The sequence below is a fragment of the Atheta coriaria genome, unplaced genomic scaffold (genome assembly GCF_025399875.1).
Source record: "Atheta coriaria isolate IRGN ID8LTWV9N9 unplaced genomic scaffold, Caltech_Dcor_3.1 hic_scaffold_6_pilon, whole genome shotgun sequence".
In the NCBI taxonomy this organism is placed as follows: domain Eukaryota; kingdom Metazoa; phylum Arthropoda; class Insecta; order Coleoptera; family Staphylinidae; genus Dalotia; species Dalotia coriaria.
The window spans coordinates 6,013,830-6,034,142 of record NW_027045448.1 but is presented as its reverse complement, the minus strand read 5'-3'; the positions used below and the strand labels follow the sequence as shown (position 1 = coordinate 6,034,142).

Genomic DNA, 20,313 nt, shown 5'->3' with positions numbered 1-20,313 from the left:
ACAAATACGCGTCTGGTAGAAAATCAAGGATATTTCAGGATTTTATAGATTTGTACAAACCTGGGAACGTGGAAACTGTTGAAGTAAAACAGATCAAAGTCATGGCCAAGACATTAACACCTCATTACGTTTGAAACACTTGTAGAATATTATATATAATTAAATGCTTTACAATAAATTAATGTAGTTTAATATGTAGCGATGTTGGCTTTGCTGATTTAGTCTTTTTTGTAGTATGTTCCTCTGTGGCTACAGGCTCTGACGCTGACGCTGGTGCATTTGTAGTTTTAGGAAAACTAATTCCTTTCTTACCATTGTTTTTCTTTGTGTTTAATTCACTCAAGTGTTGTTTACGCAATTTGTCGATATTATCACGTCGGAAAACATCACTGATTAACTTTGCGGTGGTTCCTAAGCTTTCACAATCTCTTGAATGACTTACAATCAACCAATTACCTTGCAAAAGCTCCCTTTTTCGACAAACTCGGCACTCACCTAAAATTTTAGCGTGAGATAAACCCCAGAGGCGAAAATTTAACTCACCCATGAAAGTAGCTAGTATTTGATCGCGATTATTCCATCCGTTGATGATAATATACTGAGAATTATTCGCGTATGGATATGTAAGCGTAGTGTTCCAATCTTTAAAGCTCATAAAACCATTATGCACGTGGTCGTGGGACCGCTTGCGTTCTAATGGCATTTCCTGGCGTTCCTGTCCACTCATACCAACCATTTTATTAAGTGTAAATAACCCTCCTGCAGATTCAGATAACCATTGGCCCTCGATGTTACAATCCGCTATAAAAATTATAATTTTATTAAAATCTGATTAATTTTCATTGATTTTGTATTAATACATGAATTCGTTGATCCCGATTTGGCACCAGTTTTTAATGCGGAAACCTCTTTTAAAACATGATCTAGTAAAACAGCAGGATTGGAATCAGCTTGATGTAGATCTTTACTGACGTCTCTCTGTTTGAGTAAAGATTGAATCATATTCAGCTTCTCCAACATTAGTTTTTCACGTTTGTATCTATCAAAATCCGAGATGTCGAAGGTGGAGGCGGTGGCTTCAGCTGGAGCCGTTCGCTTCTGCCGCAAGTGCCCGGGATGTCTGCGTCCATAGGAAATACTGTTTATTTTTAGATTTTTTCTTGGAGCGTACCAGCGCATCGGGACATCCTCTTCCGTAAAGCCGGAGGCAATTAAGATCAATAACGGTATAAAAAATATAGAATAAAATGAAAGTCAAGGTGTTTTTTCATCGAAATACCGTTTCATTGAACATCAATGATTGACACATGATATCACGTATCACAACTGTCAGCTTGTGTCAAAACTTGTCTTGTTGTGTTGTCATGGTTGTTTGAATGGTGCTCCTTGAATGATATTTTGCTTGGACCATTCATGAAAGTCGTATTTACTAGAAGTAATTTGTGTTTGCGAAAACTAAACGATGATGCTTTATTGCAATGCGTGAGTTTTGACTACGGCGCTAATATGACCACGACTGCCTCAATACAACACACAGCAACATACGCTTGTAATTATAGATAGAAGTTTAGTCGGCGGCCAGAACTCGACGGCAACGACGGTGCTTGCACAGAGTCTCAAGCGAAAAACATCTCGGTTTCTTATATTAAATTTAGTAAACCCGCCTTGGCTCAATCGGTTGCACCGAATTCGAAACTACAAAAGCTTACGTTGTGCGTGTAAAAAAGTTGTTTTAAAAATATCAAGGTTCGTAAGTGTAACTGAAAGCTCACACTGAACGTTTTAATTCTTCCTTTTTTTACCGTTGACGTCGAACAAATCACCAAACAAATGTGTGTGTTTTTTATTATTCGTCTATTTTTTTCTTCCAATGTACATAAATGTTTGATGCGATGCAAATCTAAATGCGATTTCCCAATGGTGCGCATCGGTGCATCGCGACTTCAAAAATATCATTATACGTTATAACACCTGGCAATAACCCAATCGAATGATATTTATTTGACCCACTCTTTATATAGATCAATTGCATTGTCTCGTCCACTCGTTCGGCTCCTGGCGAAACGAATGGCCGTCTTCGCATCCGCGTCAACAAATTACGAACGATAGGCGTCGGCGCGCACAATGTCCCGTAAAACCAGCGGCGCCAAAGCCCTCAAAGTTGCACCAACACAACATGACGAGGTAATGGAGTGTTGTGGTGTTAATATGTTGCCGTTTTCACTCAAAATATTCAATCAACACAAAGATTTAAACGATTTTTTCCGAAAAAATGTATTTGTGTACCTGCGTTCACTCGGAACACACAACACGCGCAAATATTTAGTAAATAATCGTGGTGCGTTCTCAAGGTTTCGGGAGTCGGTGCCAAATATGTATGTGAAATGTGAAATCTGGCTACGTATCTTCATCTTAGCGGATCCAATGTTTTTTTTAATCTTTAACGCTCGAAAAATTCCTAGCATGCAAGAGAAACACATGTAAATAAGTTTAATTAATTGTTTTACTTAAGTGTATTAATAAATTACCTGTTAAACTGTATTAAAATGTAAAATGTTAATAATGTGTCTTTTAAATTTTTTTTAGATAATTCATTGATTGTTGAATGAATAACCACAAATCCACAAAACACATTCCGAACGAATACGAGTACTCATTTTAAAAACAGACCAAAATAATAAATATTGAAATAAAATATATTTTTGCTATAAAATTTATCAAACGTACATCAACGTTTTGCCAATACTTAGCCCGGAAAAAAGCATACACACACAAAAACGAAATTAATTATCGGAGGACGGACGGAAGATGTTTTTCATCCTGAGGCATCCAGTAGGTTGAATTGGAATTATCTTGAACGTATTGTAAACAAAATTCAATGTCGTAAAACGCAAGTGCTGGCAAAGCTTATGCATTTTCCGCTGGTAGCTGTAAGCTTTTCTCTGTTTATTAATAGACAACGCATTTGTCAATATTTTCATTAATCGAGAGCACTGCAACTGTCTGCATTCAGAGCTTATTAATGGCAACGCCACACACATTGCAAACTGAGCAAAAAACACTTTCACTCGAAAGTAATCTTCCATTTTTGCTAACTAATATACAATAGAGCTTTTACTGTTGTACGTTTTACACATATATTCAAATATAAATAAAATTATTATAAAAATAAAGAATAAATGTTAAAAGAAAATAACTTAAAACAATTATTTTATATTTTCAGCTATAATTTTATTAAATATTTAATATTTTGTGGGTGTATATTAATTATTTGCTATTTTAGAATGCCGGCGAAATGCTGGTGGCCTGGCAGGCCTATAAAGCCATGACACCCGAAGAATTAACATTGAATGAAGGTGATTTAGTGGAGTTACTTGATACAGAAGATCCAACAGTTCCAGGCGCAAAGTAAATTCAAACAAAGTTTGAAAACTTGTTTTATTTCGTTATTTTACTTTCAAGGAGACGTAAAATTGACCCTTCGTTAGATGTTGGGGGAGAAGGACTTTTAGACAGCTCTGCTGCCAAACATAAACTTTCAGTCAAACCCAAAAAGTCTAAAAGCAGTTCGAGGTATTCCCCAAGCAGGAATCCTTTGAATGCAAGGTAAAATTTTAAAATTTATTCAAAATTTTTCCTTAAACTATGATAATTATTTATTTTTTGGTAGATGGTTAGTAAAAATGGTACATGGCGACAAGAAACAAGGTTGGGTACCATGCCAAGTGTTACAAACTGCTGATGAACCTCAGCCTGGAACAGGTCTACCTGGAGATGCAGCATTCCGAAGACAGTTAGTGAAAATATTCAAAATTTACAAATAAATTTTCTATATTTTTTAAATTTAATTTCAGAGCTGTTGTTAAGGAACTAGTGGAAACGGAACAAGAATTCGTGCGTGACTTAGACTTTGTCGTCCAGAAATACTTGATAGGATCCGATAAAGAAGCACGTAAACCAAAGATAATCAAAGACAACTTTGAATTGATATTCGGCAACCTCAAAGAAATCGCGGAATTTCATCGCACGTGAGTTAAACATCTGGAAGTCTGTGTACACAACCTAATTCCGAAATGGAGCTTTCAGTGTTCTGATGGAAGGCGTCAAGTATTACGCCAACGAGCCACAGCTTCTCGGCAAGGCCTTCCTGCGTCTCGAACGTGACTTTGACAAACACGTCAACTATTGCAAGGAGGAACCATTGGCGCAAGCATTCCTCGATTCCTGCGTGATCGCGCGCGATTATTTCGAGGTAAGAATCCCGCTACGTACAGGTGGCGCGTTCAAGGAATAAATCTGTTCGGTACGAACATATTGCGGATCATAAACTGGCGAGGAGGAACTGACGCAATCGTTCGTAATGAACGACGCCGCGACGCAATCCCGCCGCACGCCGTACCAAAAATAGCCGCGCGCCGAAATTAGAACGCATATTTATTTAGCGAATTTTGTGCGCGGAGGCGATGCGTGCACCATTCGTATGAATCAAACTATTCGTAATAATGGCGAAAAGCGTATTAGTCATACGTTTATTACGCGTATTGGCGCTATAAACGCAAGAATTTTTCGGTATGTATTTTTAGTTAAACCAAGCAATTAATTTCAAATTCGAAATAAGTGGCGTTATTTTGTTTTGCTCCTTCGATTTTGGCTGCTTGCGATCTTTCCGGCGCGACGAGGAAACACTACATTAACTCTGAGAATAATTTTTTTCTTTTCAAACTCTCTACGTTACGCTACGATACTAGCCTACTCCTGCTACTGGCTATGTATAGAGCACGGACGTCGCGACGCCGGGTTTTCGCCGCGAGTTCAGTTTCAATACGACCGCTAGTCCCGCGTATATCCTAAGTCCGACCGCCGCCAACACGTGTCAATTGCGAATTACGACTTTTACTCCTCCACCACTACACGCACACGCGCGCGCGCGTTAATTAATCGAACCGATTCCAAGGTAATCACAACAATTCAAACGATCTCAAGTGAACGTTATTTGGATAACGCTGCGTAAGGAATTTGCGGCAAACGGTCTCCAACATCCGCGCCGCGCATATTTTGGCAATGGACCAGTTTTTGGCAAACAACACCCAGATGACTATATTGAATCGAGTGTAACTTAAAACCAGATTACGACTTATCTAATTACCGTCACTCACAAACATGCACTTTGTAAATTCGCCGACAACATCCGCTCTTGATTAAGAAATGAAAATAATCAAAACTTATCGGCGAAAGAGTCGAATTCCTTGCGCGGTCTAAATTTAGTTGTCGATTTAAATATTGGTCGAATTTTGGCCACTGGTCTCGTGCCATAAAATAAATTGAGAGGTTTTATTTTAATCGTAGGAACTATCCACCCGTTTAGCCGACGATAAATCCATTTCCGAGCACTTAAAGTTACCAATACAAAGGATAAACGACTACCAATTACTGTTAAAGGTGAGTGTTGTTCAAACGCATGAGATGACTTTATTACTGTTGCCGCCGCCCGCTTTTGCTTCATGTGTTCATCGTTATATTATGATAGATTTTATAACGTTTCGGCGTCGAATGTAAAAATACGGCCCGTAGCTATTTATTCTTAGCCAGCGGCTGCACAAATACCAAGTGCTGACCCATTTCGTTCAAATTTCGAACGAAACGCTAAACGCCCACCATGTTTGTTATGTTGTTTTTGCGTGATCGTATTTATTGCAATCCCTGTAGGTGTGTTCCTAGCGTTAGTTGTTGATTTGTTGTTGAAATCGACAGGAATTGGTAAGGTACAGTGCTTGTCTTGGCGAAGACAACACTGATTTACAAAAAGCCCTTGAGTTGATGCTAAGCGTCCCACATCGTGCACAAGACGATAAATTCACCAATAGCATAGAAGGATACCGTGGCAGTATCCACAAGTTGGGACGCCTGTTGGCCCACGATTGGTTCTCAGTTTGTTTCGGAGATATCACCAAAGAGCGCTACCTGTTTTTGTTCAAAGCGCGTATTTTAATATCAAAAGTTAGGCGGATATCCGACGATCGATCCGTGTTTCAACTCAAAGATATCATCAAAGTAAGTGGTATCACTTATACTCCATTGTGAGTAGGTTTTGTTGACCGATGGACTTTTAGCTACCGCAAGTGGAAGTCAAGGACTATCCAGACGATCCTTTTACGTTTGATCTGATCGATAAAACTGCTGGAAACGCTTTGAAACTCACTGGACATAGAGAAAACGTGAAGCCTTTTTGGTTGGAAGAGATCAGAGAGTTTGCTAGTGAAGCAGAAGAGGGTGTAGAAGATATTCAGATTATATCACAACCACCATCACCTCCCGAACCTATCAAATCACCATATCAATTACCCAAAACAATCGAAAAACCTATTGAAACTAAAGAAGTACAGCAAAAAGTGGTAGTTGAGGCTAAAAAAGAAGAAGTACAACAAAAAGTGGTAGTTGAGGCTAAAAAACAAGAAGTTCAACAAGTATCAAAACAAGAAGTAAAATCTACGACTGTTACAAGCGCCAAACAAGTGACAAATCAACAAGAAGTAAAGGTAACTCAAGTTTCTGAAGAAGTTAAGGTTGCTCAAAAAGAAGTGAGTACAGCCCAATCAAAAGTCACTTTTGCTCAACAAGAAGTTATCAAGGAACTTAAAACAGTACAGGCTAAAGAGGAAACTAAAGTTGCCGAATTATCTAAGACAGAAAGTCGTACACCAGCTTTCACACCACCTGCAGCTGCAGAAAAACCTCTTGTAACACCAATACCAAGTGAAGCAAAAGAGAATCCAAATCCAATCAAAAAGAGTGACACTAGCGAGTCAGTCGGTAAAACATCTTCTGAACTAATCAAATTTAGAGGTCATAAACTAGACAATCCTAAATTAAAAGGCAGCCATATTGCTGTACCTGGAATAGAACATACCGCATCAAGCAGTTTCCTCGCTAGGGATGGTTCAAGAAGTAGCATCCCTGATTACGGTGACAGTTTTAGAGTAAACGTTGAAGTTGACCTTGAAGTTGAAAAAGACCCCAAGAAACACATCACTGACTACGGTATTAACGGTACGTACTAAAAAGTAATCAAATTACTTTCTCTACTACTTCATCACGTTCACTTCATTTACAATCGCACACAATGCTTACTAACGCACACCTACAGCCGCTTGATTTCTGCTGCACCTCTGCTGCTTTCTGAAAGTTTTCCTCCACAAAATAGACAATTTCTGTAGTAGTCGCATTGTACATTCTGCAGAGAGTAGCAACGGGGAGATGTCCTCGTATAGCCGACGCACCACAAGTAGCCACTCCAGCGAGGGTTCTTCCACTAGGAAATATGAGTCCAGGTATTCTTCAAGATCTTTGGATTCCGAGGGAGTTGGTGAATCCATGAGCGGTTTAAGCAGTTATCGTAGGAGTTCTTCGAGGACCGAGGATGATGACCTTGGTAGTAGCTACAGCAGCAGACGTAGTATCCGCGAAAAACGTTCCGTTCGCACTTCTGTTATTGACGATGAAGACGTCTCGAAAGCTCGTAGAGAAAGATTGCTTCGCATGTCAATTGATGAAGAAGATCCTGATGTGTACATTAGTAAAATCAAATCCAGGGGTATCGAAAGTTCCTCAACTGAAGAAGCTTCAAGCTACAGAAGATCTCTTTCAACAAAAACATCTGTTGATGATGATGACGACGCTTATTTAGCTAAAATTCGTGCAAGGAGCGAAAGTGGTTATAAAAGATCCAACAGTAGAGAAACCACTAAGACCAGCTATGCCAGGGAACTCAGCGAAGACATGGATCCAGAAGCTTACATTTCTAAGATCAAATCTAAAACTGACGAGGTATCCTACAAACGAACGACTTCTACTGATAGTACTGGATATTCAAGATCTACAAGCGTTGCGGGTCAAGAGGAGGAGGACAGGTTGGCTAGATTCGAAAAATATTCGAAACGAAAACAATCGAGCGAACAAACTGACAGTGGTAAGGCAAAACAAAATTTAACAAAACACGTTGAAATCATTAAAAATCACCAACCTCTTCATTTCGAAATCTTTAAACCTTTAATCAACCTTAAAATTAATAGCAATGTATAAATGATTGTTTTATTATTTAGATTCGTTCCAAACAGTCACTCAGAAAACGAAATTCGACGGTAAGACCTTTGAGGAAGTAGTCAAGAGCAAGAGCAGGGACGATTTAGGAATGGCGCCCCCTGACGAATCTCCCAAGTTTACCAAGACCATTGGTGGTGTTCATGTTCGACGTAAGTATTACGAGTATGCTTATGTAATGCCACTGTTGTGTTTGCTTGATTTATTTTTATGCTTTTTATGCTTCTAAAGCGCATGAAACTGTATCATTCGAGATACATCTCGAAGATACGCCTGATAGCTTGACTTGGCTCAAGGATAACAAAAACTTAGAAGGCAGCTTAGCTCGCAGAACTAAGATAACTTCGCTTAATGAGCATAGAATTTGGCGCTTGCAAATCGAAGACTGCGTAGATGCAGATTCTGGCTCGTTTACGGCTGTTGCTTGTAATGCGAAAGGCAAATCAACTTGTACTACACATTTGCTTGTGCATAAACGTTAGTAAAACAATACATTTTTATTTTTGAATTTCAATAAAATTAAAATTAAATTTTATTAGTTACGGAGGAAGAACAATTAGAACTCCAGAAACCAGCGTTCATAATCAAATTCAAAGATACCGAATTATTGGAGGACACCTACATGCGTTTCATGTGCAAAGTTAAAGGAGACCCGCACCCGAAATTAACTTTGTAAGTTAAATATTTACAACGCGCAGTTCAATTGACCTAATTTATGCGTTAATTATGTTTGTGTTAGTTACAAGGACGGCAAGGAAATTAAAGAATCCGAACGCATTAGTGTCAATCGTGACCATTCTGATACTGACTTCTACGAGCTGGTAATCCCAGATGTTAAACCTGATGATGCTGGTGTTTATAAATGTGTGGCGAAGAACGAACATGGAGAAGATTCAACTGAAGCAAGCGTTACTGTCACTGAATCGAAGCATTTGTTTGACGAATTTGCTGATTCTGAAGGTTTACTACCAAAGGGCGAGAAACCAACTTTCATCTGGAAGAAAGATGGTGCTTCTATTGATGTTGACGAACGTTTTAAGGTTCTAATGGGTGATGATGAAGATTCACTTGCTTTGATCTTCCAACATGTGAAGCCTGAAGATGCTGGGTTGTACACTTGTGTTGCCCAGACCACCACAGGTCATATCAGTTGCAGTGCTGAATTGACAGTTCAGGGAACTGTGCATGAGTTGTATAGAGAGCCTGAGAAACCTCAACTTATTATTGAAAAACGTGATCCTATTACTGCTGTAGGAGGATCTTGCATGATGGAGTTGCAGGTGAAAGGTTTCCCGAAACCTAAAGTCACCTGGACTCATGAGGGTCAACCTGTTGAAGCAGGTAGTAAGTACAAGTTCCTATACGAAGATGAAGAAAGTATGACTGTGGTCATCAAGAACGTTGAGGGTTCAGATGCTGGCAAGTACGAGATTACAGCTGAGAATGAACTGGGTCAAGACATCAGAGAGATGCATTTGACCGTAAAAGCCCCGCCTACTCTGTCCAAGATGCAGGACACTACTGCATCCACTGATCAAGAATTGAAGATGAGCGTTGATGTCACAGGTATACCTGAACCAACCGTACAGTTCTATAAGAACGGCAAAGTTATTAAAAACTCCGAGCAAATGACCGTTATCAAAGAAAGTAACAAACATTCAGTGGTCATCAAGAAGACTACTTTGAGCGACTCTGGATCATACTCTGTTGTGGCTAATAATGAAATGGCCCAAGTTACACAACTGTGGAATCTTGATATTTACACCAAGCCAAAGATTTTGAAGAAACTTGGTGAGAGTAAAGAAGTTCATCAAAACATTAATTGCGAGTTGAGTATCAAATTGGAATCTGAACCAGCAGCGGAAGTTACATGGTTTAAAGATGGCGTGGAAATCACTGCCGATAGTCATTACACAACCGAAAGCGATGGGGGCACTTACACACTGCGAATTAGCGGCACTGTTGTTACAGATTCAGCCAACTACAAATGCAAGGCTAAAAATATTCACGGATCTATCGAGGATGAAGTGCGTGTTGACGTCAAACGTAAACCCACGATCACTGTCGGTTTAGAGGATAAGACAGTGACTGAACATGACAAGAATGTCACGCTTGATGTTAAAGTTGATTCTTTCCCCAAACCACAAGTAAAATGGTTCTTGGACGAAGTAGAAATTTTAGAAACACGTAATGAATTTGCTCAGAGTCAAAGTAATGATGGACTTAAACTGGTTATCAAAGAGGTGACCAGTGAGTTGCAGGGAAAATATACTTGCAAAGTTATTAATGAACTTGGCGATGTCAGCACTTCCGCCAAACTGACGGTCAACTGCAAACCACGTATTCGTAAACAACTCAAGGACACAACTGTTGAAGAAGGCGCTGCCCTTCATCTAGAAGTTGAAGTAGAATCAGTTCCTGATGCGACTGTAAAATGGTTGAAGAATGGTCGTGAAGTAAATGCCGATGCAAGAATTAAAATTACCCGGGATCAACAAAGGCTGGAAAGTTACAATTTAACTGTAAATCTGATCAAGTACGAAGAACAAGGAGAATATGAAGTTCAAGTTACCAATTCCTTGGGCACGGTTTCCAGCAAGAGCAATGTTACAGTACACAGTAAGTACCCAAAAATTGAAACCTACCAAACACAAAATACAAACTACACAAGTTCAAATATTAGCTAGATTAGTTCATGTTAATGGAATGCAGGAATGCAATTTTGTTTGTTATCTTTGTGTAAATCAACGCAGCTCAAACGCTGTATAGTGTTATGATTGTGAACGTCCAAATTGTTGTTGTTTCAAAAACTAACAGAAGTGACCCACACCGATGCCGAGGAAGTGGATCAAGAACCCGTAAAATTAACAATGACCGTAATTGAGTGTGATCAGGAACAGGAAGCTATCCTGCACTCTAGCGATGAATCTCAAGGTATTAAAATATGTAATAACGACGACATCTTGAAATCAATATTCATTTTTCATTTTGTTTGTATTGATTGTTTTCTGTTGTTTGTTTGTGATTGAGTAACTTAGGTGAAACGGATATTGAACCTCCATCACCTATTATAGTTGAGAAAGTAGATATTGACGTCGAATCGAATTATACAGTACAGTCACCTGTTGATGAGCCCCAGCAAGGTTTATTTGAAGATGGTAATTATATAACTGATGTTATTTGTTACTAATTTTCACAAGCACACTTGTACAAACACTTCTTTTCTCTGTTTCTATTTAAAATGGCGGACTTTGATTTTATCTAATGAAAGCCGCCGTCTTGTTTAGTGCACAGATGTAATTTATATTATTCTATAGCAATGCCACAAATTGTTGAACATGACATGAAGGATCGCAAACAATTTGAATCCCTGACAACAAAGTTCAGTGTAAAAACATCTGGTAATCCACCACCTACTGCAACCTGGTCACTCAACGGTGAAGTATTGAAAATAGGCGGTAATGCAAGATACAAAATCTCTGATGATGGTAACGAGCACAAGTTGGAGATGACTAAACTGAAACCTGTCGACGCTGGCGCAATCGAAGTGACGATTGCCAACTGCGTGGGTGATGTTAAGCAGAGTGGCAAACTCGAAATTATCCGTAAGTTATGACTGACAAACAAGAATGTTAAAGTGTAAATATAACATGCTGTCACGTTTACAGCCGAGGCTGAATTGAGGAGACCTAAAATTCGCGATGGCCAAGGTCTTGTTGATACAACCGTCATCAAGAAGAAATCTGCCACACTCAAAGCTATTGTTGTTGGTGATCCCATTCCGGAAGTCACATGGATGTTCCAGGGACAGAAATTATCTCAGGAATTGATCGATGAACATAAAATGGTCTTGGAAACTCATCATACTGACATTCAAGATGGTCTTAAGGAGTGTTCATTCTCGCTTACAATCCCACGTTCTGAAAGAGTCAACGGTGGTGATTATGAGTTGAAGGTGAAGAACAAATGGGGTACTGCTAGTTCCAGCGCAGTGCTTACTGTTGTCCTCAGCCCGGAAATCGAAGGTCCTGATTATGTTAAAGTAGTTCCAGGTGATGCAACTGAACTGGTTGCTATTATTCAAGCTAATCCACCACCGATTGTCACATGGTAAATTTAAAACAACTCAAAACTAACAAATAAAACTAATTTTTGCATACTTCTAGGACAAAGAGTGAAAATGTAATTGAAGCCGCAGGCGATATTGAAATCATCGCTGATGTTGCAAATGAAAAGTACACGTTGAAGTTCAACAAGGTTCAATTATCAGATGAAGGCTATTATAAAGTCTACGCTAAGAACGAGTACGGAGAAAGCAGCTCTGAAGGAAGAATCAAAACTATCAGTGAGTATTACGTCCACGTTGTAATTATATGACTGTTAATTATTTATATAGTTATGTGATTGTTGTTAATGTGTCTTTGTTTATAATTATTATAGAAGATCCCGGAACCGTTGAGTAAGTTGTTTGCAATGATTTCGGCAAACTTAATGCTTCCGGTTGTTTGTTTTTATGCGTTATCGGGCTTTAATACAGATGCTTTTCATTTATTTACTAAAAATTTATATTAAGTGGATGTTTTTATTTTATTTTATAGCTGAGAAACCACAGTTTATCACTGGTTTAACCGACGGTCAAGTCGCGCACGGCGGTGAGATTACTCTCATGGTGCGTGCTGATGGCCTCCCAAGACCTGATATTAAATGGTATGTCAATGATAAGGAAATTACTGAAGCTCCTGGGTTGATTTTTGCTACTACATCAGATAGACAACTCACCAGTAGTTTAATTATTACTGATTATCAAGAAAAAGATGCTGGAATTGTAAGTTCATAATTCTTAATCAATATCCGTGTAAAAAATTAAAATTAATTACAGTACAAAGTCACTGCTACTAATGTTGTTGGTGATGTTGAAACAAGCGCCCGTGTTTCCATGCTTCAAACCCCACCAACTTTCGGCAAAAGATTAGAAAAGTCTCAAGAAGTCAACGAAGGTGAACCTTTAGCCCTCAAAGCCAAAATTTGTGGAAGCCCTAAACCTACTGTGGCCTGGTACAAAGATGGAGAACCAATTGATCCTAACAATTCAAGAATCAAAACTGAATTATTACCTGATGGTACTGTCAAATTAAATATTGAACAATGCACACCAGAAGACAGTGGTGCTTATAAACTGGTCGTCAAGAATGCCAATGGAGAAACAGCAGGTCTCTGCGCGGTTGTAGTTAATGCTAAACCACAACGCCCCATGTTTACGAAATGCATCAAAGATACTAAAGTAATGATCGGTGAACCATTGAAGTTGGTAGCTAAAGTGAGTGCAAATCCACCACCAGAAATCAAATGGATGAAAGATGGCCTGCCAATCAGAGCTTCTTCTAACATAAGAATGGAACACCATCCAGATGGAACGGTTGCATTGATTATTGATAACGTAAAACCAGAAAATGCTGGTAAATATACACTGACTGTGTCGAATAAAATGGGTGAGATTTCTGCGGATGCTAAAGTAGAACTTGAGAAACGCCCAACTAAACCTGAATTCATCACTAAGATTCAACCACTAACTGTTGTTGAAGGATTCCCTGCTAAATTTGAAGTTAAAGTTACTGGTAATCCTCAACCACAAGTAGCATGGTTGCGCAATGGCGCCGAAGTAATTTCGGATGCTAAACACATCAAAGTCACCGATTTACCTGATGGTGTAAGTGTTTTGCATATTGAAGCATGCGATTCGGTCCGTGATGCAATGGTCTACCATGTTGTTGCTTCCAATGATGCTGGTGAGGCAAAATGTCAAGCTGAATTGACAGTTAACCCAGCAAGCAGAAATGATCGTCCTGAAGAACGTCCACAATTCTTACACAGTTTGCGTGACGTTATTACTGATGAAGGTCAACCACTTGTCCTGGAAGCACCGTTTACTGGTAATCCCATTCCGACTGTTGAATGGTCTAAAGATGGAGTTCCTCTTAAACCATCCGAAAGGATTTTGTTAACTTGCGATGGTCGTAAAGTTGGTTTGACTGTAGACAAAGCACTTCCATCTGATGCTGGTCAATACAGTGTTACTATTATCAACCCATTGGGTTCTGAAAGCTGCCAAGCTAAAGCCTCTGTTCATAAAGTCTTCCAAGCACCTTCATTCACTCAAAAGTTTGGAGATATTCAACAAGTACCTGGCAGAGATGCTAAATTCCCAGCGAGGGTATCCGGTGTACCACAACCAGATGTTAAATGGACCAAAGATGGCGTCGAATTGCGAGATAGCGAAAAGTATAGGATCAAACGTGATGGTGATGCTTGCTGTTTGTATGTTATGGATTCTCAGCCTGAAGATGTTGGTGTATACACTGCCACTGCCTCCAACAAGGAAGGATCAGCTACTTGCATGGGCAAACTTGACATTGTCAAAGAAATGTAAGTATACTAGTATCCATAAGCAAATAAAATTCTAAACTTAATTTTTGATCTGCAGCAAAGTGCAAAAGAAGGTTGAGCCCGCTAACTTCGTCAAGAAGATTGGTGATACCGAACTTTATAAGGGCATGACCGCTAAATTCACTGCATGTGTTGCTGGTATTCCGGAACCAAAAGTAGAATGGTATAGAAATGACCATCGTTTGTATCCCACTGATAGAGTTAGAATGCAAACTGACCCCAATGGTCTTCTACGTCTTACAATTGCGGGTGTAGATCAAGATGATTTGGGTACATATATCTGCAAAATTTACAATGACCATGGATCAGACAGTTGCGAAGCACAACTTCGATTCGATGAAGGATTGGAAGATCGTCCAAAACGCCTCACAGATCAATACACCGATTACGATAAATATAAGAAGACCGGGGCACCAATGCCTCTATCTGACCCACCAATTATTTCCCGCATGACTGACCGTCATTGCACCGTATCTTGGAAACCTTCAATTCCAACAGGTCCACGGGCCCCAGTTACCTACCAACTCGAAATGTTGGAGTTGCCTAATGGTGATTGGTTTACTGTACGTTCGGGTATCAGGAGTTGTTGTTGCGATGTTCGTAATCTGGAACCATTCCGCGACTACAAATTCCGAGTACGCGTTGAGAACAAATATGGAATCAGTGACCCATCACCGTATGCACTGACGCACAGAGAGAAATTAGAACCGGATCCGCCCAAGTTCATGCCGTACTTGCCTCCGGGTATCGATTTCCGCCCGGAAACATCACCGTACTTCCCGAAGGACTTTGACATCGATCGTCCACCTCATGATAATATGGCACAGGCACCAAGATTCTTGCGACAAGAATATGACGCTCAATATGGCGTAAAAGATCAAAGCTGCAGCTTGTTTTGGTTTGTTTATGGTTATCCCAAACCGAAGATGACTTATTACTTTAATGACATCCTGGTTGAGTCTGGGGGTAGATATGATATGAGTTACACAAGAAATGGACAAGCAACATTGTTCATCAATAAGTAATTTACGAATAATTTAAGTATTGTATCCATGTATTCATTATTGAATTGTTCTAGAATGTTAGATCGAGATGTTGGTTTTTACGAAGCTGTTGCAATCAATGAACATGGCGAAGCCAGACAACGAGTACGTTTAGAGATTGCTGAAGCTCCGTGCTTTATTCGTAGACCTGACATTGAATATGTCATGGTGCGTAATAAAGTACGATTTGATGCGCGTATTACTGGAGTGCCATATCCGGAAATCAAATGGTACAAGGATTGGAAACCACTAGCTAATTCTTCTAGAATTAAGGTAATACTATTCCCATGCTACCAAACAGCACAAAATTTAAAGCAAACTTTTCTATTCAAACAGATTCAGTGGATGGAACCAGACACAGCAATTCTCATCATCAACGATTCAATCTTTAAAGATGAAGGTTTATACTCGGTCAGTGCTCGTAATGTTGCAGGCAGTATATCCGCCAGTGCAATGCTTCACGTAGAAGAGAATGATTTGGAATACAACATTAGAACATATCAAAACCCTAACCCCATCAAACTTCGCAAGAAGCCATATTCAGAATTATACGATATTGGTGATGAATTAGGTAGAGGCACATCAGGCATCACCTACCATGCGGTAGAAAGGTTAAATGGCAGAAACTATGCTGCCAAGATCATGCACGGTAGAGGTGACTTTAGACCAATGATGTACAACGAATGGGAAATGATGAATCAACTGCATCACAGAAGACTAATCTCATTGCATGATGCTTATGAACATGAAGACAGTTTGACCTTGATCATTGAACTTGCCGCCGGTGGTGAATTGGTCAAAGATTATTTGTTGAAAACAGACTACTACACCGAGTCTGATATTGCTGGATTTATCCGACAAACCCTTCAAGGAATTCAATATATGCATGAGAGAGGCATTGGCCACATGGGTCTTAATGTAATTTTGTTGAATCTAGCTAAAAATGATCACATTTTTATAACGATTTAATTTCAGATTGGTGATTTGTTATTATCTCATCCCAACAGTGACGAACTCAAAATCGCAGACTTTGGTCTCTCCAGAAGAATCCAAATGGGTAAACTATATCCACTGAAATATGGTGTGCCAGAATTCGTAAGTCCGGAATGCGCAAACGGTGAAGGTACCGGTTTGGGCCATGATATGTGGAGTATTGGTATTATTACCTACATATTATTGTCCGGACACTCTCCATTCAGAGGTGTACATGATATGGAAACTCTACAACGTATCCAAGCCGGAAAATGGCAATTTGACGAATCCTGGTGGAGTCATCTCAGTTTGGAAGCACGCGATTTCATTACAAAGTTGCTTGTTTACCAAGCTGAAGGTCGTATGGATGTGCACACAGCATTACGCCATCCATGGTTGGAAAGAGCCGACAAAGTCTGGCAAGATGAATATAAGATCAGCAGTAAATACCTGCGCGATTACTTCTTGTTGTATAGAGAATGGTATGACAACGCATCCTGTCAAAGGTGGTTCAGACGTAGACCTCTGGAAGGAGCGTTTACTCATCCATCCAGGATGGTTTATCCACCTGGTGAGAGGTATACACCACCACCAGAAACACCAGCAGAGAAATCGAAGAAGAGAACATGGGAAGATGCAGTTCCCAGTAGGTCACCTCTTAATTATGAAATTGGTGTATTCAAATCAGAAAGCCAGTAAGTTTAATTAAACCTAAAATAGAGATGATGAGTTTATGACCTTTTTAATTTATAGTTACCAAAATGGTCCGGATACATATTTATTACAACTGCGTGACGTTGATTTCCCTGTACGTCTACGTGAGTACATGAAAGTGGCCGGAAGCCGTGGACCTTGCGTAGCCCACATCGTATCCAACGAAAATGGTTTTGATTGGGAGACACCAGTCATCCGTGAACGTAGGCGTTTCACAGACATCATGGACGAAGAAATCGATGATGAAAGAAAGACACGAATCAACCGTTACGGAACCGGTGAATCTAGTTACACCCTTAGACGTCTCAGACACGAAATAGGTACACGTTTAGACACCTACATTGAAGCCGAAGCATTCTTGGAAAGCAAGATTGAGGGACGTTTACCATTCTTCCGCGAAAAGCCGCAGATGTTAGCAATGCAAGAGGGTAAAGATCTGGAATTGATTTGCATGGCTGTCGGTGACCCAGAACCAACTGTACAATGGTTCAAAAACGATGCTATTCTCGCTGAATCGCACCGAATTAAAATTACACTTGATGCTAACGGCCGATCGCATTTGAAATTCTGCCCAGCGCTCTCGTTCGATCTGGGAATGTACAAAATCGTCGCGCGTAATAAAATCGGCCAGACAATCGCACGCACACGAGTAGTTCTGGGTGAAGTATCCGACGCTCCCGATTCGCCCGAAGGTGCACAAGTGTCGGACGATCAAGTATTGCTCACTTGGAAGCAACCCAAACACGACGGCCATGCGCCAGTCATTTGTTACAGCATACAATATAAACTCGCCGATGATATGGAGTGGGTCGAGAAGGCAAACAATGTAGATCACGAATTCTATTTGGTCCAAGGATTGGAAGCGGGCAAGAACTACATTTTCAGACTAGCGGCGAAGAATGCAATGGGCTGGAGCGAGTATGGTGTCGCCTCACCGGTCATCATGACCCTTCCGGTTGGAGCGCCGAAGATTCAATTGAGCAGAGCCATGACGCACTTGCAACAAATGACCGACGCTGGTGCCGAAGCACAGTTGGATAGACGTAACTCATTGGTGTACACATTCGAAACTGACCCAACTGATTGGATTAAATCCGATCCACAAGACAAATACAATTTTATTTCCGAGATCTACCGCGGGCAATTCGCCGCTGTAGTGAAGGCATTAGATAAAAAGAATGACCGCGTTGTTGTCGCTAAAGTAATCGACACGAACGCTCAAGGCGACGATCACGTCGAGGGGGAATTCGCGGCGTTAAGGTCGTTGAGACACGAAAGAATTGCGATTATGTTGGAAGCGTACAAGTCACCCGATCGATCATCCGTGTTTATACTTGAAAAACTGCAGGGTGCTGATGTACTTACCTATTTAGCTACACGACACGAATACACTGAACAAACTGTGGCGACGATTGTATCACAGGTGCTGGATGGCTTACAATACTTGCACTGGCGTGGTTTGTGTCACTTAGATTTACAACCTGATAACATCGTCATGTGCGGCGTGCGATCGGTGGAGGTGAAACTGGTGGATTTCGGGTGTGCACACAGAGTTACCAAGCTTGGCAACCATGTTCCTATTGTAGGCAGTCATGACTACATTGGTAAATTAAATTTGCATAACAAAATTCAATTTTTGTAATTTTATCTTGTTAATTATTATTTTCTAGCTCCTGAAGTGTTAGCGGAAGAACCAGCATTTCCACAAACAGACATTTGGAGCGTTGGTGTGTTAATCTATGTTTTGTTGTCTGGTACATTACCGTTCCGTGGCGCAACGCCCGAAGAATCGCGCCAGAACATCCTTTTCGTGCGCTACCGATTCGAACATCTCTATAAGGAAGTATCGCAGGAAGGCGTCCGTTTCGTGATGTTATTGTTCAAGCGACACGCAAAGTAAGAAACTTGGGTAATGCGCAGCCTTTCGTGCGTTGCTAATGTGTTAATGCGTTTTCAGCAAACGACCCACAGCGGAGGAATGCCACGAAAACAGATGGTTGCTGCCCACGGACTTCATGATCAAAAAGCGTGAGCGTGCTGTGTTCCTCGGCAACCGCCTCAAGGAGTACTCCGAGCAGTATCATGCGGAAAAATGTAAGGATGTTACAACGTCGGCGGGCAAAGTCGGACGCTCGATGAGCATACAAGAAGAGCTACAAACTGCTCCGTTTTAATTTAGAGATATATACGCAAATATTTGTTACTTAATTTAAATTATGATTGCCCAATTTTTAATATCGAACCCTGTTTAGCTGAATACAATTATTTTGAATTTTGTGGAAACGATGAAAATGATAACTGTAAATATGGCAATAACAATGGAACTTTGTTTTCGGCAATTTTAAATTAAACTATTAATATATTAATTAATTTTAGAATAGATTATTATACGCGGCAGTGAATGCACATGTTTTTGTTCTCTTATTTCGAATAAAATAATTATTGATGTTGGCCTTAAACTTTTCTACCTCAATTTTCGGCTGCGGCATTATCGAATCAACAATCAATGTGCTGGCCGATAAAATTACCAAGCCGTAATATTTTCCGATATTTTACACTTTTCACACAATTATATAACGCAAAAAAGTGAATAATAGTGCAAATAAATTTAGAAATTTTAATTCATCAACGTAATACTTTTGAACAATTATGCAAAAGGATAATAAACAAATAAATGTGTAATCGTAGATAAGTGAAACGCAGGACCGGACTAAACAATAAATAAACCAAAATTTTATTCTAATATTTTAAGGAAGCAAGACGTTTGCATATAAAAGAATTGAAGTGTAAAAACGTAAAATATCATTTCTAATATAAAATATCCGTCTGATTCAAGCCGAATCCCCGTCATAAAATCCATCTTACGGACATATTACTTTTATAACCCATTGGAGAAGTGGGATCGTTGAAATGTCCATAGCAAGAGTATATGAGAAAGTAGCGATAGAAGTTCAGAATTAGCCGTGAGAGTCGCCAGAGTGGTCAGTGCAGTGGTGAGGTTTGAAAATAGCGCAAAACAGCGGAAAACTTTATAACAAAATGT

The 20,313-nt window shown here is 39.9% G+C and overlaps 2 protein-coding genes across 2 annotated transcripts; one reads left to right on the top strand and one right to left on the bottom strand.

Annotated features, from left to right (window-relative positions):
- Positions 1 to 124: 124 nt before the first annotated feature.
- LOC135793965 (uncharacterized) lies at positions 125 to 1,399 on the bottom strand. The gene is made up of 3 exons (XM_065305088.1): positions 861 to 1,399; positions 544 to 801; positions 125 to 495 (listed from the first exon to the last, which is right to left on the bottom strand). The coding sequence occupies exons 1-3, from the start codon at positions 1,177 to 1,179 to the stop codon at positions 179 to 181; spliced, it is 894 nt and encodes a 297-aa protein (XP_065161160.1). The 5' UTR covers positions 1,180 to 1,399; the 3' UTR covers positions 125 to 178.
- Positions 1,400 to 1,532: 133 nt separating this feature from the next.
- On the top strand, positions 1,533 to 19,729 carry LOC135793967 (obscurin-like). The gene is made up of 29 exons (XM_065305090.1): positions 1,533 to 1,746; positions 2,022 to 2,184; positions 3,284 to 3,408; positions 3,463 to 3,606; positions 3,671 to 3,793; positions 3,855 to 4,028; positions 4,087 to 4,252; positions 5,347 to 5,439; positions 5,752 to 6,051; positions 6,111 to 7,047; positions 7,238 to 7,966; positions 8,100 to 8,249; positions 8,637 to 8,769; positions 8,837 to 10,716; positions 10,915 to 11,031; positions 11,136 to 11,255; positions 11,415 to 11,702; positions 11,766 to 12,207; positions 12,264 to 12,453; positions 12,541 to 12,556; positions 12,696 to 12,922; positions 12,977 to 14,520; positions 14,579 to 15,562; positions 15,620 to 15,857; positions 15,921 to 16,502; positions 16,560 to 17,251; positions 17,310 to 18,874; positions 18,941 to 19,166; positions 19,228 to 19,729. The coding sequence occupies exons 2-29, from the start codon at positions 2,125 to 2,127 to the stop codon at positions 19,442 to 19,444; spliced, it is 12,462 nt and encodes a 4,153-aa protein (XP_065161162.1). The 5' UTR covers positions 1,533 to 1,746; positions 2,022 to 2,124; the 3' UTR covers positions 19,445 to 19,729.
- Positions 19,730 to 20,313: the final 584 nt, after the last annotated feature.